A 19510-nucleotide genomic window follows, 5' to 3' on the forward strand; every position below is an offset into this window, starting at 1 on the left:
AATTCATCAAGTTCTTAAAGCTTTTTAGAGATCCAGGCATTGCTAATGGGAGACTGCATTTAATAGATCTATCTGTTCTTTTTCAATCATGTCACGTAAGTTTCTCTGTTACAATATATATTTTTGTAATATTCTGCTACAATCCTTCATATTTCCACAGATTTAAGAGTTACTGTATTTCCACCAATGCAAAACCATAGAATTCAATTGGTTCCTACCAAAACTAGAAAACAAACCTGTCATTAAGTTTTTGTTTCCTTACCTCAAACCCAAAATTATAACCCTGAATCATGGCTTCCCGGTAGTATTGCTGCAAAGTGGCAGATTCAGATTCATCAACTTCAGCATCAAACTCAGATGTGAACATGTGATCAACTCTATCAATGGCACTGCTTATCTTATTGCATAGCTGTAATGCCTCATTCTGAGAAACAACAACAAAAAGGCATGGGGGGCATCAAATTATTATTTATAACTCTACATTTCAGCAGATTAAGGCAAACATGAATCTCGCAATTACATGGTTTTAAAAGAAAATGTACTTTAATGTCATCACAATTAATTCAGTCTTGGAAAAACAAATTTTCAGCACTCGCAGTAAGCAAGTCTTATAATTAGCTGAAGTATTATAATTGTTTGCTTGCGTGAGATTAACTTTAAAAACAAAGGTAGCAAAGGAAAAAAAGAGGAAAAGCCCCAGTCAAAACCAGACAGACAAGAAAAGAGAAAATTGGTTTTACTATCTATAACACGACCAAGCCTCTGGTTGTATTTTCAATCTGGTACGCAAACACAGCTTTTATTGAACTCAGAAGGAAATGTAGGGACCTGATACTGTAACTTTGGTGCAACAAATCTTTGCTTTTCTGGGTTCTCCAAAAAACAAACCAACCAATCCACTGAAGAAAACCCTCACCCAACCAAAAAAAACCCCCACACATACAAATAACCACTCCCCCCCTCCCCGCCCCAAGAAATAGCCTGCACCAAGAACAAGAGCAAAAAATCAGAGAGAGACCAACGCACTCTCACATCATAAAGCAACTACCTTCTCCATATATGGAGAGAAAAAGTTGCTTCTTACAGATCACAGATTTTGATAGAATTTATTTTCATGAAATCAAACACTTGCAATTCAATAGTGCTCTTGTATAAATATTTATTCTGTTGCTATTAATATTTCTATTGCATTATATTGCATTATGGACTTGTTTCCCACCTATCCAGTGCAAAAATGATTACACGAATATTGCTAAAAAATGCACTCACAAATCCCTTGCAAAAACAGAATGAAAATTGTACTGGAATAGTGAAGTCCATTGAGGTTGCATAAATTACAACTGCAGAATATGTTGCTAGCATTGCAATAAAATCTCCTTACATATTTCTATTTATCAGTGAGCAAACTACGATCAGTTTTGACTGACAATCTCGAAAATGTCTTACCTTTAGCTGCTGTAGAGCTTTGGCGATGACTGGTTGGCTGGATGTCTGTTCCTGGTGCAGAGATACGAGCCCTTCAATAGACTGCTGGAAAGCCTTTCTCTGACTCACGAGGTGGGCAGATTGAATGACTACAAGGAGGAGGTTATCAACCTACGAACACAAGATACTACTAGTTCTTACAAACAAAATCCTCTCTACAAAAACATGTGTCATACTGGGAAATTACAACTCATTATTTTTTTAATTCTAAAGTATGAATTACCTCTCTGGTCACTATTCATTAAAATCCTTAATTCACACCGAAAATCTTGATGTTGGCAACTGAACTTGATAAACACTCATCTTATGAGCAGAGCTCTATTAAGGCAAACGCCACAATAAGATTTCAAGGGGAATATACTACTATTCACTTCTGGAAAGGTGATTACCTTCTTGAGGTTTGGGAAACACTGTATTAAAACTGATCTTTCAAATGCAGCATCTAAGCAAAACAATTATATTTTCTCAAAGCAGACGGAGGTGGCAAACAGGTAAATAAGCACATTTTATCCAAGTAATGTAATACACTTGAGGACAAAAATCTGCTATTGAACAGGGAAAGGCATAGATTTACCACACAGTATTTGCTCAAGTTTTGAAAAATCATTAAAATGTAAGAATACGTTTTGGAAACCAGAGCTCTGATATTGCGGAAGTCTGTAAGTACACAGTCAAATACGGTGTTGCCTTTACTGTGGCACTATGAGTCACATATTAAGCTCTGCTGATTTCAGTCTACAGATTGAATCTGCTGATTTCAATCTACAGCTGCAACAAGTTACTCACAAAACCCACTTCATCCAGATTTTCAATACCTCATCCATGAAGAATGTTTTCATGCTCAAAATTCTTTAAATGTTGACAGGATTCTTGTACTTCATGAATATTTAAAAAAATAATACATTTTCTCTATCAAAATATGTTGTTTAAAAACACAGGATGCAATCTTTATGAAGGACTTTTGATTCCCTAACTTTTCAATATTGGATTTTTATATACATACACATATAAACACATACGCAAGTGGTATTTTATGTGCACTTAGATATATCAGATAGAGCATAATTCGCAAAACAAACTCCATCTGTTGCTGTTTGAATTTTCTGAACGAAACACTAACAAGAGAAATCCAAGGAAATTCTAAGAACTTAAACAAAGGCTATTTTTTATCATTCAGTCTGGACAACAAACAAGCAAGAAGTAAGATGCTCACATGTTACAAAAAGCAGTATGTACAGGACTGACTTTTTCAGCTGCCTGTAATTCCTAGAGCCTTCTGAATGCTAGAGGCCAGGCACAGTGACAGGAAAGTCACTTTGTTCGTGGACAGTAGAGCCCATTTATGGTAGGGATCCAAGGAAATGCATGACGTACCAAAAGGAAAATTCACTTAGCTTAACATGATGCTATGAGAACAGGAGGGGCAGGGAGCTGCAGCAGAACTGCTGGCAGGGAACCTCTGTTGGCTTGGGATGAAGGAAAGTATGACTGGAAAGATTCCTTCCTGCAGAACTGCTGAACATCCAGTAGCTTCCACAGAAATTTAACTCGAAATGTCACAATTCATCCAAGATCGAAAGAAACTGATTGTTTCATGCCTCAAGCGTGTGGAAAGTACACAACTGCCACACACTCTTTGAGACTGGTGACTTCTTAGTTAAACGCACAGTTCCCAAGTCCTATCCACACTTCTGATACTGAACACCCAACTAGATATTGAAAGTATCTATTATAAAAATCCAACTCTGTAAAATCCACATTATAGAGATTAATCCTTTCAAGAAATGCTAAAATCCATTGAATTTAATACTTGCATTAACACAACAAAGAATCAATCTTTGTATTACCCATAAAAGGACACATGCCTCTCTTAAATTACTGTGGTGAATCTGAAAGGATAGGCATTCACAGAAGTATGGCCATCACATAAACAAGGGAAAAAGGGAAGAAAAAAAAAAAAAAGAGGGAGAAACCCACTTGCATGGTTCGCAGTGTATCAACCGTCTCTACTTGTGGCACTACTTTGACCGGCTGACCCTCCCATGCACTCCAGCTGTCATCTGAGCCATGGTCTTTATCACTGTGTTTGGTCATTAGTAAATAGGCCTCGTATGCAACCTCATCTGAATCCTTTGTGCAATCCTTTCCAGCAGCTGCATTGAGAAGCTGCAAAATCACAGATTTTTCCCCTGCAATACTATTTGGTATGAATACTTGTAAATTCTCGAGTCCAGGGATTTGTACCTGTAGAAAAAAATACATATCTTGAATAAGTGAATCTCACTGTCTTCTATGATACATAAAATAGGTAAATGTCATCTCATTTAAGCAAAAGGGAGTTTGCATTTTAAACAGCTGTACAATATACACACTAAAACAATACATTCAGCCATTTTTACACTAAAAGTCAAAATGCATTGTAAGAAAATATTTGTCTTGAAATCTGGTAGATCACCAATTTTCAGTGACATCTTTCCTTGCACCTTCACAATTGATCGTTCTACATATTCTTCTAAGGGAATCTTGTTATTAAAAAAAACCCGATTTCACATATGTGTGTATATGTATCTATAAAATATATATACACATATTTTTAAAAGCAAATTAGCCAAGACTAAGTAAACACTTATGAAGCATACATTTTTAAGACTGAAATATTAAAAGAATAGAAATTCCTTCAGGATCTCTAAGAATCCACATAACATTTCTCAGTGGCTACAAAAGGTAAGACTATGAAAAAAATATGGCTAAAAAAGTAACAGTTACTCTTTTACTAGTCATGAAAGAGAGATTCATTAAGTCCAATAAGAATCTTGCATTTATGACATTTGCATTCTTGGAAATAAAATGCAATATGTACCTATAGAAACATGAGTAAGCGTACTTATTATTAAGCCAAAGAGCTTAATATGTGATAAGAGTGTTCTCTTAATAAAGCTCTACTTACACTACTTAAAAACTACTTCTGCATCATATTTGTCACATTGGTAACAACACCTCAACCAAGTCAGGCATCTGAATCAGACTGTGGAAACAGTGAAATACTTGATACCTGTGATTTGACATGAGGCAACTGGACTTAGAGTCAAGTTAAATACTCTGTTTTCAGAGTTGGATGTCATCAAGCTAGGACAAAACATTGGACTCATTTTTACCATTAGGCAGGCATATTTTGTAATTAAAACTATTATAATATATAGGTAAATGTAAAAACTTGGTGGTTACTGAAAGCTAAAATAGTTTCCCAAAACTAATGAGCATTTGATTGAAAAGGCTGTTAAAAATTTAAATTCCCTACATAATGTTAGAGGGCCATTTTATGAAGTGTTAACCAAAATGTGTTTTATTTTGAAAGATGAAAAAAAGAGGAGAAGAAATACATAGAGACAAATCCTGAGATCCAAATAATCTATCTAGATTATTTAACACGTGTGCTTACACAGATTTTTCAAACTCAATACTCAAAATGTGCATAAGAACAATGATGCTATCTTCATCTAAAATTTAATACTGTGTCTTAAGAGCAGCCAAGAGGGGTATCTGGGGAAAATTTTTAAAAAAGTAAACACATATTGTTTTCCCTAACTACTGTCCCACTCTTAAAACAATCCACAGACCAGGGTACTTCTGAGCCAGATGTTTCATCCTTGCATTTAACCAACCCTTAACGAACTTCCCTCTATGAACGTCTTGGTCTCCCTTTGAACCAATTTCTACTTTCAGCAATCACTTATATAAATCTAACTAGAATTTTGTCATGCGAAAGTTAATAGATTATTTCCCAAATGGGAATGACATGCATATTAAATATACAGAAGTACAAAAAAAGAACAGTAGATCCAAGTAAATTTAATCTGTTGCCACAATTGTTTTATTGAAATTCAAAGTATGATAAAAGACGTGACATTTTTAAGAAATCAAGTGCAAAACCATAATAGTGGAACATGTAGCACAGTAAATATCAGGTATCAAGAGTTTAGCCTGCTTTTGCTGTACAACAGTTTTCTAGCAACAGTTGTTTTGGAACAGAAAATAGTCCCTGCATTGCTGACATCCTTAGCACTCTCAAGGAAGCTCACTAGAGCAGACCTCCACTGTAATATTTTTGCTTTATAAAAGTAAACAAAACACAGGTCCATAGTCTGAGATTATCTACTTAAACATGTCCATTTATAGATGTATCTGTTTATCTCATAAAGCATTTATTTCTAATAACACTCCCTAGTACTTGTTATTATTCTACTCTCACAAATGAGTAAATACTATTGAAGCAAAATGGCTTTTCCTAAGTCACAAAGAGAATCTTTGGGAGGACCAGGAATTAAGACACTGATTTCCCAAAACACAGACTAGCATTCTCAATCACACAAACATAGGTAGAGAAAATAATCTGACTGCCACAATTCAATTTTAAATACATGACATTTAAAATGCTGAGATACAGATGTCATATCAAAAAACTCAAAGTATGTCAATAAATATGCTTTGACACTTTACTTAGCATCCCCACACTAATTTTCATGCCTCTAAACTGAATTTACCTTCACATACTGTTTTGTTTTCAGATCATTCAGAAGATCTCGCACAGGGGCTGACAATGCAAATTCTGCTGCTATTTCAAGGTCCTGCAAGTAATGACAAAAGAATATGTTTTCAGACTGAATTTCTTAAAAGCGTATAAATAAGATGACACTCTACTGTTAACTTACCTTCCTCAGCATTTTAGCAAAACCAAGAGCTTTGGAGGCCCTTTCTCTAGCTTCATGAAACAGTTCTTTGAGTGCTCGGCTGGTCTCTATAACAGACCTCCTGAAACATTGGTAAGAACGAAGTGACAATGTTTTAATAGATCATATTACATTTTTATAGCCATTAGAAAATAAGAACTATTTACATATAGAAAGAGCATAGAAAAGATAAATATTTACAAGCAGCTGACTGAAATAAATTGAACTTGTGCAGGCACATTTTTGATAAAGATATAAAAACTGAATTTGAAGAACGTTAAATAAACAATCTCTCATACCCTAAACTAAAAAGAAGGTTACCAGGTTTCAAAGAACAAAATGATTGTTCATTACTACCACATAGAAAAATATCAGCAATACGGTCTAATGAATCTTGCATTTATGATGTTTGCATTCTTCAAAATAAAATGCAATAGGTACCTGTGAGGGTATAGAAACGCGAGTTAAGCGTACTTATTATTAAGCCAAAGGGCTTAATACCTGATTTCATCTGATGCAGTACTGTCATCGGCACTGGCCCAAAATTCATCACAACTGTCTTGTAGTCCAGAATCTAAAAATATTCCTGTAGATTTCAGCAGCATTCCTGCAATATCACTGTAGCAACAGAAATGATGGAACTTCAGAGTCTTATTCAGGTAGCACGGCACCTTAAACTTCTTCCTACTCTGTCCAACTCAAGAGAGCCGTGTTTCCAAGTCTGCTTGCAGAAACAAGCAGCATCTCGGGGGGCCCTCAGTTACTCTGCAAGCACAGGGCTAACAAGGGGCCTTCCGCAGAAGCAGCGACTCCTGCTGTCACTGGAGTAAGAGCAATCACAATCTACTGCAACCTATAGCTGCAGTGATTGTAATAACTGATGAATTCACAAAGACTATCAACTGCCTACTGAGGCCTCAAGAAGCCGAATCTGGGAACCCTGAACAAGTGCTGACTTGAATACATATCTGGCATAAATTAACACCATAAGCAGAGTAATTAAATAAAACCTACCAGAATAGTTTTCCAGCTTGAGCTTCACCTCCTCTTATATAAGGAGTTATTTCTTTGGTGAAATTCCATTCTTCCTCCAACAGATTTTTTAAACTATGGGACGCTTGAGGTAACTGCTGTAGCATTTGGATCCAGCTTCGCATATAATCAAAGTAAACCTGTATATGGGAAGAGATAATTTTGACAGAAATTGTTACACGACATGTAACTAAGGATTAAAACTTCTTACATCATCAATCTCAGTATTATACAATTTGTAGAAAACATTTCTACAACATTTTGCATTTGCTATGACAGAAAATGAGCTACATGTTTCCATACAAAAGGTGAAATTTCTGGCTCAGGAAGTACAAAGTCCTACTGAAATATTAAATACTATGTCTTCATGATACTTTTCTGAAAACATTGACACTATCATCACCTCACTTGCTGTGCTGCTATTCACCATTGTATCAGTGGATATCCACAGTGACCAGAGTTTTTAAAGCTGAACTACTTACTGAAAAACAGTTTCTAAATCTTTTACTAACTGGATTACTGCAAAAGGTTTTATCTGAACATATCCTCCTGCATATGGATAAGTGCAGTGTACAGGCTTCTCAGATTCTACATCATACCTTGTGTTCCTTTATATCAAGTCTTAGCTCTCACCTTTATTTAATTATTGTAAAATTCTTCTTCAAACATCTGCCCTTCAGGATCATACAGTATGCAAAAAATTAGATGCAATTTTACCATGTTTTAGGTTAATAATATGTGTCCCTCCTTAGAAATGATTAGGACACTCTCCATTGGTTTCAGGTATTTTTGGACCACACTGTAATAATGCCAAGGTCACAGAATGGTTTGTGTTGGAAGGGACCTAAAAGATCATCTAGTTCCAACCTCCCTGCCATGGGTAGGGACACCTTCCACTAGACCATGCTGCTCCAAGCCTCATCCAGCCTGGCCTGGAACAATGCCAGAGAGGGGACATCTGCAAGTTTTCTGGGCAGCCTGTCCCAGTGCCACATCGTCCCTCACAGCAAATGATTTCTTCCTAATATCTAATCTAAATCTACTCTCTTTCAGTTTCACTACACACCCTGATTAAAAGTCACTTCCCATCTTTCCTGTAGGTCCCCTTTAGGCAATGGATGACTGCTACAAGGTCTCCCCAGAGCCTTCTCTTCTCCAGGCTGAACAACCCCAGCTCTCTCAGCCTGTCCTCATAGGGGAGGTGCTCCAGGCCCCCCAGTCACTGTCATGTCTCTCCTCTGGACCTGCTCAAGCAGGTCAACAGTCTTTCTTATGCTGGGGGCCCCAGAGCTGAACATAGTCCTCAAAATGGGATCTCACAAGAGCCCAGTAGATATGGAAAACCTTAAAATTCTACTCTGGGTTAGGTAGGTACTGTGTTCTGATAGTCTCAGGCTGTAGACTCATTCTTGACTTTATTTCATGTGTCTTGCACTGTCAGCCTCATTCCTCTTCCACCACTTCTTTGCTACCTTGCCTGCCTACACAAGGAGTCCACAGGTAAAAACAAATACTAAGTTCTACCTCCAAGCCCTCATTAATCCTGCCTTAACCTTCAGATTTCCTACAAGCTTTCCCTATCTGTGTTCTCAGTCTAGATCACCTCAGCTGTCCCAAACTTCTGACAATCTTGAGCATTCATTATTTTTTTATTTAATACTAAAAGGTTATTAAAAGTTTAGTTTAAGTGTATGGAATTTACAATTCTATTTATGAACCATTTTATTATAAATACAGGCAATTTACATGTATGCTGTACCACAGTCTAGTAAAGAAAAAATGCGTATTGATAAAATGGCAATGGCTACTGTGTTACTTTTACGAGTTCATCAAAACAATTAAATTATGTTAAAGTAGCATAACAACAACAATAACAAAAAAAGCAAGACCTATACCAAGCAGGGACAATAGATTTCTAGTAGCAATATTGAGATTAAAACACTTACTAGGACTCCAAATATCTTCCCCTTTTTGAAGCTTACCATTAACATTTTATGCAGGTCCTCTTCAAAAGAATCAATGTTGTAATCAATCTTTTGTAAGTCATTTAACACCTCCCGTAACATAAACTGGTAATATTGCTTCATTAACAGTCCACCCTTCAGAACTTCTTTACACTCTCTCACCAGCTGCAAGAGAAAAACCAAAAAACTGCTATCAGTCAAGACACTACACTTAAATTCTCCCTGGGAAGTGAAAGTTCAATTTGTCAGTCCAGTTTGTCTAAACATGTTAGTTTATCACTACATAATTTCTACAGTTTTTAGAAATGAGTACTGTCGCTCTGCATATCTCAAGGAAAGATGTGACCAGTTTTCCAGGATTATTTAATTGCCATAATGCCATTTGCGACATAACCATACATGGAGATGGAGGCAGACGTTTCAAACCATTCCCTGCACAGGGCCACAGCAAACGACTTAGTTCTGAAGTTTAGGAGTGGGCAATAGAGCTCACAATCATCAGATCACTAGTTTAAATGGAAGCAAGTCAGGAATGATATGCAATGTGTTTGACAGATGATTAGAGACCTACAAGAAATGTTTTACTACAGGAAATTCATTGTCAATCTATGAGGCAGGTGTCCAGAACTCTAAAACCCATATCAGACCTGGAAACAGTTAGCACTTCTTCTGTCAGTTCCCTAAGCAAGGCTAACATGAGGAAAGCTATCTTTTTAACTGTAAGAAGTGGTCACTTTTGGACACAGAGCTGTCACCCTTCCCTGAAAGCTTACGGTTTTATTTATTTGAAGAAACATGCACAATCACAGGCACAGGAGCACACAAACAGCAAGAACTGTTTCAAACCTGCACTACGAAATGTGTTTCTTTCAGAAGTCCTTCCAGTGCTACGTGTGTGTTCTTCTGAAATTATTATTGGCCTCTAGGTCTGACAATCTCTGACCTTTTCTGAGCAACAACTTCATTAAAAGAAGAGTCTGAGAGGAAGAATCATTCATTTGGGGAGTCAGAGGGAATGGAATTTTTGGTTGGTTAATCTGCTTCTTAAAGTCTTCTATAATGTCTATCCTGGCAAAAATAGTATGTACTGGACTCAATGTATGACAAATTATAATGGTATGAAAGCAAAACAAACCATACAATAGTGTTATTAATATGACAAAGAGTCTTTGGAATCTTTTACAGGTGAGAACGTGTTATGCTGTGCTCTCCTGTGTGAAGGGGAAACAATGAGTAACATTCTGAACTAGGTAGTTTAAAACTTACCAACGGTTAGGTGAAAAAGTGGAAAAAAAAGTATCTTTTTATAAAGGGGAAATCTAATAATCACACATTTATCTCTCTAACACATCATATATTTAAAAATTAATGTGCATTCTTGACTCACTCAATGACATTCAGTTAACCTGTTGGGGATTTTTGCACTTGGATCCAAAAAGAAAAACATAACTTGTTCAAAGAATTTACACTTCACCAATAATTAACTACACATCACAGATACAGATGGGATTTTGCAATGACTTATCCATAAAACTTTAGGATATAGTATGGCATATCGTACAGATACAAGCAAAGTTCACTTCTGAAACCTGCAATGAGTAGCATTCGTCTATTAAAAAATAAAATACTCTCAAAACTACATTAAAAATAGAGATATGTTTGTTTGTTTGTTTGTTTAAATAACACTGCCATACTGTGATGTGTAGTGCTATTGAATAACAGAATACAGGATTTATAAAAAGCCCTGTGGCGCTAATGTTAAGTGTCAGCTTTTGGAACTGAAACTCACAAGGCAACAGGCAAACACAAGTATTGTCTATAATGAGCACACTAAAGAATATGCATCTTAAAGTGAAAATATTATCACATTGCTGGTTTGTTTGAAAGGTTGCTTTTTGTTTAAGGAGTTTGCACAAGAAATTATTTTCTGCAAAGCAGGTGTGCAGGTCACACAGCCTCCAGGGTACTGTAGTTTAGAGCAAGAAAGTTTATATTAAGATTTCTGATTTTTGGTGGTTTGTTTTTGCCCACCCCCCCAATAATTAATTGATCTATAAAATACCAATCTGCCAGCAGACATTCAATTTTTTCTGTTCCAGTAACTTCCAAAATATATAACACACCTACCCTAAGTGACCTATAACTATGTGCAATACACAAAACCTGATTAAGCAGAACACAGTAACTAGTCAGTACATCGTGGCCCTGCTCCAAGTGGTGTCATACACTTATCAGAAACCAGGCAGGTGTGAGTTTTCAACTAGGTCAGACTACCTCAGAGTTAATGCCACATGACAGCAATGACAGCAACCAAAATTCCAGGAGGTACCACATACTGTTAAGATCATCTAGACAGAGCGCTGATCATCAGATATGGGTCTCCCCATCCAAACATACATGCTTTAGCTGTCTGCTTCTGTCGTCATTAAAACATATTCAAATACTACCTGGTTAACAGGTATGTGGATAACAGAATTCGGAATGAAGAAATCAACACCTGTACCAACATACAATATGATATTGTGCTTCTAGTTATAGACTATGCAAAAACCACATCTCCATATGAAATACAAGACTATTTATAAAAAATTATTACAGAATTATACACTGTCATTTCTTAAACTAATGCTGTTTAAACTGGAAACCTCATCATAACAAAATGACAAAGTAATTTCAAACAGGAAGCATTAAACAAACAAACAAAAACAAACAAAAAAAGAACACAAAAACAACAGTTGACACAAACCTGTTTAATACTCAGAAGAGACGGTTCCCCAGCAGGTCTTTGTTCCAACCTTAGCTTGAGACATTCATGGATAACATTGAGCAGAACTCGGCAGAGGACCAAGAATGCAGGTTCAAAAGATGGTAAATCCATGGATTTCAGCTCCTCCCATGATACAGTGCTGCATTTTTGCTCACAGCAAGGTGGAGAATTTAATAACTGCACATAGTCTGAACACAACATGGTGTCCGGAAATTCTGAAAACTGTAACAAGAAACAGGTATCATTCAAAGAATACTCAAATTCTTTAGGATTTAGCATTTGTTTAAAGTATCATGTGCAGAAGTCTATTTGTAAAAGGTAAGATTCTATTACCACAGAGGTTTCGGTATCTGTTTCTGTTTGGTTGGTTTTATTATTGTGGTTTGTTTGTTTTTCAGTTCATTTTTTTTTTTAATTTGAGGATCACCAGGATGAAGAAAGCAATTATGAACCCTCGGGAGTGAACAAAACAATCTCTTACTTTATGTTTCTGTTTTAAAATGATTAAAGTATCCGTTAAAGCCTCGCTACACAGGAAGAAATTGCTGTTTGTGGTTATGACGAACATACAAGTTCAGCTTAACATAACATATAGGAACATATATTCAGGTTATTCTAAAACACAATACTTGAGAATTTCAAAATATATTAAAAAAAAAATCAAAAGGTCTTACACTAACGACTATATCTAGAGAAACAAGTTTCTACTTGGTAACACCAGGCGAGTAACTTAATTCCTTTTCAAATACATAATGCATATTTTATATAAAACTTCATATTGTAAAGTAAAGAAAGTGTCACCAGCTAAATGGAACTAAAGTATTGAAAAAAAAAACCTTATGAAGTTTGGTAGATGTTAAGAATTGAAACTGAAATTAAAAAGGAAGATAAAATATAAAGAGATCAAGTTTGTTCAGTTAATATTTTTTTTAATATAAATGAAATGACATTTCTAATTAGAAAAAAGAAGTTAATCTATCTGAAATAGACATCTCAGACATCTAAAGTATATTGTGATAACATTCTTAGCAAAGCTGTGCATGGAGGCACTCTGGGGTTTAATTAAGGAAGAAATTTTGGACTGCAGTATGTGTGCAGCTCTTAAAAATAACAACATACAGCACATTATCTAAAGATAACTTTTGTTTCAGATCAAGTTTGTTCTATTCTAATTCTCATTTCACAGCTGCTAACTATGAGAACAGAATCTCCTTCATTCATATATTAGACAAAACTAGCAATTTTTTAGTTTTTTCTTCAGTGCCAGATTTAAATAACATCACTTCAAAGGAGAGGAAAACATTACCAAAAATTAGATCAAATAATAAGGTGCTACCTAGAAATTAAAAAAAAAATCAATTAAAAATCTACTTTTAAGCTTATTATCTAGCAGAAAATTAAAAAAAAAAAAAAAAGTTTAGTCCTTTACACCTACTCACACATTTTTGAGATCTGTTGTACAAGTTCTGTTTTCTCAGAAGAGCCACACAAAGTTACAGCCACTGACAAAGTCAGTTTTCTTAGTGTTTTTATTTTTTAATACTGCAATGTTTCTTAGCTGTCATGGGCGATGGAATAGCCTATTCATTACTGTCTAACATTGGCACAAAACATGACGTGCTGCAGATTCTTAAGTGGTTTATAAACCCACTAGCTCATTATGCAGAAAGAGCAAACATGTATGAGTGGGGATTTCCTTTATACCAACTTTACTTGAAGTTTAATCAGTAGTTAATGTACAGTATAAGAACTTATCTTCTTAGATGGTATATATTACTGTCTTCTTGTTACTAACTCCCTTTTAAAGAAACGTATAGCACCAGAATAACACCAGAGCTAAAGGTTTTTATACAAGTTTTCATTAATAATAGGTCACGAAAATACTACACTACTACAGTACAACAAAACATTTAAAAAATACAATCCTCATTGTGATGCAAGTATAGTGTTAGAAAATTTAGTTCTTATAAAAATATTGAAGAACTAGTCTATGAGCAAAAATAACACAACAAAATTGAAAAAATGTGTTACTTAATTTTCTAGTATTAAACATAAGAGAACATGACACAAGGGCTTAGTGTTAGACACCAAAATTTTTACTTTCCAATTTAACTAATCTCAATCTTCAGTGGGCCCAATCTGAGATGTTTCAAGTGACTACTAAATACTTCTTTAAAAAGCCTCAAGAAAGCAAAATCCAAGTCATTTATTGAGATTATACACAAAATCCATATTCAAAAGTGCAGCCAGGTGAATAAACAACAAATAGGGTACATGGGCTTAAAAACTATTATAAAACAAAATCTCTGATTTGTCCACTAAAATAAGAAATATCACCCACTTTCTTTAAGAATCAAATCATATAAGTTCTATACAAATAGAGCCTTGTTAAACTAACAGAGCCTATGACAAATGACACTTGTACTTTAAAAAACATTAAACACAGCTATCTCTATAAACATTTACATATAAAATGAAATGAGCAGTAAAACGCACACAAGTGGAAGAATCCAGAAAGCACATTTTAGATGAAAAACAGTGTTTAAGTAACAATAGAAATGAAAGTATGCCCAGAGACTCTAAAGAGTATGTATACACATACGCACAAAGTCAAGATACCAAAATAACAGAAGTAACACAGATGAACAAAACACTAACAGCTCTGGCTGCATACAAATAACTGAATTGCACTAGAACAACCCAAGGCACTGCATTCAATGTACTGTCACATGCAAAGACCAAGCAATTCAAAATGGTTTCTTCTAAGTTAGTCTGATGTCATCTTTTGCTGCAGTAGGTACCACACTTCTGACAAACTATCTCTTTTAATTCTAGCGCAGGAAATAGGTTCACAGTTTTGTAACATTCACCCTCAGTCATAAAGTCATTTCTTAAAAGAGGACAATATTCCAAAAAAAAATCTAGCAGTTACTGAAAATTAACATTCAAAGAAGTCAGAAGGATAGAGAAGGAGGGAGAGAAGATTCATCTTCAATCTTACACAAGTCATCCAACACTAAAGTACCAAAAAGTATAACTCTGTGAAGCTACAAAGATACTAATTACTAGTATTTCATTAATGTGTTTTAAGAACTCTATTTATGAAGTCAATATATTGGAAGCATTTGGCAATTTCAAAAATACATTCAAAGTAGTTCTCAATAAGCTCAAATAATGTTTATTTCCTTTGTTGTTCTAAAGGTATTTCTACGAATGAATTAAGTTGAACTTTCTATCTAAGTACATAAGGTTTGGGGGTACTTTTGGTTACTGTAAAAGATACCTGCAAATCTTGCTTAGGCACATGACTCTTTAGAAATACAAAAAGATTTTCTTAATGAAAACTTCTAGAACACAAGCTAAAACGCATTAGAGAATAAAAATTCAACTAATAGCTTCATTTTCTACAGTAATATCTACACTAGCAACAGTATGAATAAAAAATTTTTCAAAATCAAATAACGTTATAAACTCATTTATCCTAAAAAAATAACCTCTAAGGGAGATAAACAATTCTTGTCCTTTTGCAAATGTGACAGTCAACACTTGAGCAACATTTCAAAGACCACGCGTGGTATCCATATTAGAGCAGGCACATTGGCTAAGAAATTCCTTTGTCCAGAATCTATGGCCAGGCCTCGCAGACACTACCACTTTTTGAGGAGGGCAAAGCAGTCTGTACTACCAGTTCTTCCTAATACAAAAATGCCTGCAAGTTAAGGAACAGTTTGTATTGGGAAACAATATTCTGCCTTGAAAGAATTAGTAACCACAACTTACCATATGAAACTCCAGCTACTGTCCTTTGTTTACTGCTTATTTTACAATTTTTAAATTAACTTATGATCATTCATAATTGAGAATATAAAATGACCCAAAGGAAAAAAAGAAAATAAACTAAGAGACAGCTGAAGAATTAAACATGCTAACATGACTTGCTTTCATAGATTTCAAGGTTAATAGCGTCCATTCACTTAACCCATCTGGCCTCAAGCATAACATGCCACCACACTACTTCATTCATTTAGATGAGGAAAACCCCCCAAAAATAGTGACGTTTTCATAAAGGATGTCTTGCAGAGAGATATCCAGTCTCAAAGACAAGAAGAGGAAAATTACCACTTCCATAGCTAATTTTTCTCACAATTCAGCTTTTTTGCCTAATTTTCCATTGTAATTTTTCTGACTTATGGCTTTAGGCATTAGAAAATGTAATAAGCAAAGACGCTATCATAAAAAATGTAATTTCAGTTACTAATAAGGACAGAGAACTAGCTTGTGCTTCACACAAATTCTGATTCAGGTCAAATGACAGAAGTATTTCAGTGGAATTACAGTTGGGCCCCTAATCATAATGTACACTGTGTTTCAAAAACCAACAAAGCAGCAAAAACTTTCAAAGGATCCCCAATATCTCCAATTATCAGTTAGAAACAATACAACAGGGGAGGTATTCTTGTTACGCATTTACACTAGTAGCAACCTACCTCCAGCTCGTGATCACTCCTTACCAACGCCATACGGGCCCTTTGCAATGAACCATGCATGAGCTTGTGCAGTCTTAAAATTAGCTTCCTCAACCCCATTTGCTTCAGTGCTTTATCTACAAATGGCCTGTAAATAGAGGTCAAACAGTGTTGGCTGCAGCTGGCCTCAGCACTGCATTCTGGAACAACCCAAGAGGCAGAGTCATCCTCAGACTCAAGCCTATCGAGTCTCCTTGAAAAATGGTCTTGAAAGTCAAAATTTGGCTTATTAGTAAAATTGTTCTTAATGGCTTGTCTAAGTTCCTTAACATTCTCCTCAGAGATTTGTTCTTCCCCATCGCTCTCCTCTGTGCATGTTCCTGAAGATTCCTTCAGTTCTGTTTCCCTATCAACTTCTTCATCCTCTGGATCATTGTCCTTAGATGATCGAGGAGAAGGAATTTCAAACACTGGCCAGCCAATGTCAGAAAGATTTTTGATGCCCAATACAGTTCCCATAATCCTTAGTTTTTGATTTAAGTCTTTTGTGATATTTAACCATAGACAGAGTGCCTGCACTCTGTCTTGGAAGTCCTTTGCAGCATACTTTTCATAGTCCTTTTGAAGAGCCTGCAGAGATGGATAAAGTGCTTCTATATACTCTAGCAGCTCCATTATCCGCTTTACTTGCTCAAATGAGACCCGCTGGCGATGGAGGTGTTCATGGTAACTTGAGTAACCCAAAGCACTAGTTCCATGGGATGCTTTGCAAACCCTTTCTCCTGAAGTACCATTGAGACTGGCTCCATTTTTTACACAGGAGAAACTTCCATAGTCCACTTTGAAGGTGAGGATTTCATTGATGATATCAGGAATAGCTTGACGGGCCGCATAAAGATAGAGGTCTTGGTCATTAATGCTCCGGCCAGCATGCCAAGCTTGCAGCTCCAGCCAGATCAGTTCATTGGATCGGTTCAGCCAGACAGAAGAAGTGTTTTCCTGTCCTCTTTGCTCCCTGTCCTTTTTCTTTGAGACTGAGGTAAGTTTTAATAAAAGCCGCAGGGTTTCAAAGAATTTTAAGCGGTCTGCCGGGCAGTCAGTCCTAGAAGTCTGGCGTGCAGTTCTGGGTATTGGCATGGGCACAGAGACTGGAAGCTTAGCATTGCTACAGCCAAGGCTGAGGTAAGGCTTATTGAGATCGACGTCTGGAATTGTTTTTTTTGGCAGAGACCCACCAACTGAGTCTAACATAAACGAGCACTGCACATTTTTCTTGTGATCTCGTTCTGTTGTCCTCAGGGTGTCTCGGATCTTTTTCCCTTGCTTATAGCTGTGCTCTTCCACATTTTCAACTGTTTTCCCATTGTCTTTATGCACAGACTGAGTTGGTACACTCATCTTTTCTGTAAGAAAAAAAGACAGAATGTGACTGCAGCAACAAAAACAAGTATTGTTCAATCCAGCTCCCGATCACGTTTCTTAGGTTGAGCATAAAACATTAATACCAATAAAACAAAACAGGCATGGATAGAAGTAAAACATGATCTTGGAAATTACCATTAGTATAGCTAACTCTATAGTAGCACCAAAGGAAACTTTTTTTTCTCCTCTTTTTTTTACCTCTTTTGTAGAAAGGACCTTAGAGAATTCTCTCATTATCCTGAGAGTATGACATCTACTGAGAACCAAGTATGATCAAAAGGAAAAGAAAGGTTTCCAAGTTCATTTTCATACATTTGTCAAACAATCTCCCAAGCAAAAATTCAAAATGCAACAGAGCATTATTAAGGTTTCCAAGTGAAACAGAATTAAAGAGACTCCATTGTACACGCAATTTCATAAAAACTGGAGTATGTACAGATTCTGAATTTAGTTTCAATGATCTGATCCTGCCTCTTGGGGGGCTTGATCTTAATTCTGGAAAACCCTCTGTAGTCTTAATACACTGCCTTAACACCAGGAGCCTACTTCCCAGCTCCCCTAACACACATGCACTTGCCTTCTCCATTAGCATATAACAAGAGCCTTTTCCAGCCCAAATGTGCCACCTCCTCTTCTCTTCCTGTTCTTTCCTCAGGACCAGCAGACCTCATCACTCTTCTGCAGCACTAACAAAAGTGCTTCAGTCTAGACTTTGCAGATCAGGACAGGAGGAACTACTTGGTATTAAAACAGTGGCTCTCTCTCTTTCTCAAGGAATTGGTGGTGGGCTGGAGAGAAGCACCTGTATGTAGACTAGCTGCATTCCAGGGATCAGCAGCTGGAACACGGACAGCTACATGGTCACAGGGCCTCAGCTTATTCAAGAACAGAAAAGACTTTCAGAACAATGGGCTGAATACTTCGTCTTCTTTTCACTGTTCACTGTGATTCTAAGGATTATCTGCTGCACAAGGCTCATTATTCTAGAAGTAGTAATTTCCTTAGAGTCTCTGCTACTGTGCTCCTCACTATGACATCCATTTAATACCAGGAATTCTAAAAAGCTTATGTATAAAACAGGGCCTCTCAGTGGAAGACTAATATTATTCCCTTTCTCTATATGAAAAAATCATGATGGAGAAAGATCTGTAAAGCCAGCATGCTTTTGTGTGACAAAAACTCTATTGCTCAACATTTCAGAACACTGAAGACTTCATATTCAAAACTCTCTCAATCCACTTGCAACCTAAATCCTCAAGAATTTGCAAACTACATCCCAGAATCTCTGGTTTGCTTCTAGGAAAACAAGAAACAAACAGAAGATTTTAATTTGTGCTATTTGCCTAACATCACACAAGTTTTCATGACAGAATGCTGTTCTTGTATGATGCACTTCACTGACTTAATGGCCCGTCATTGTTTCACTTACTACATATCCTCCAGCATCTGCAACAAAAGAAGGTACAGTCATACAGAGATCTGTTTCCTTCATCGCAAAATTCCAAACAATCTCTACTCATTTAAGACAGCAGTTTCTCTGGAAAAGAACTGGTGTGGTAATGTAGCTCGAAAACCATCAAATGTATGCGCACAAAGGTGTTGTATTAAGGTTGCACAGATGTCTGAAACAAAAGCAGAGAGAGGCAT

General features: G+C 36.2%; 1 protein-coding gene across 4 annotated transcripts in view; it reads right to left on the bottom strand.

The window, feature by feature from the left end:
* Positions 1–19510, bottom strand: part of MAP3K4 (mitogen-activated protein kinase kinase kinase 4) — a 68641-nt gene that overhangs the window by 28563 nt on the left and 20568 nt on the right. For all 4 annotated transcript variants that reach the window (XM_065834336.2, XM_065834337.2, XM_065834335.2 and 1 more), the window contains exons 3-12: positions 16463–17844; positions 11955–12197; positions 9227–9373; positions 7227–7384; positions 6714–6830; positions 6195–6294; positions 6027–6110; positions 3463–3729; positions 1447–1596; positions 263–424 (exon numbers count right to left, since the gene is read on the bottom strand). In XM_065834336.2, the coding sequence (XP_065690408.1) occupies positions 263–424; positions 1447–1596; positions 3463–3729; positions 6027–6110; positions 6195–6294; positions 6714–6830; positions 7227–7384; positions 9227–9373; positions 11955–12197; positions 16463–17844 (2810 nt within the window). The remainder of the gene's footprint in view (positions 1–262; positions 425–1446; positions 1597–3462; positions 3730–6026; positions 6111–6194; positions 6295–6713; positions 6831–7226; positions 7385–9226; positions 9374–11954; positions 12198–16462; positions 17845–19510) is intronic.

The sequence above is a fragment of the Patagioenas fasciata genome, chromosome 3, assembly GCF_037038585.1.
Source record: "Patagioenas fasciata isolate bPatFas1 chromosome 3, bPatFas1.hap1, whole genome shotgun sequence".
Taxonomy (NCBI): Eukaryota; Metazoa; Chordata; class Aves; order Columbiformes; family Columbidae; genus Patagioenas; species Patagioenas fasciata.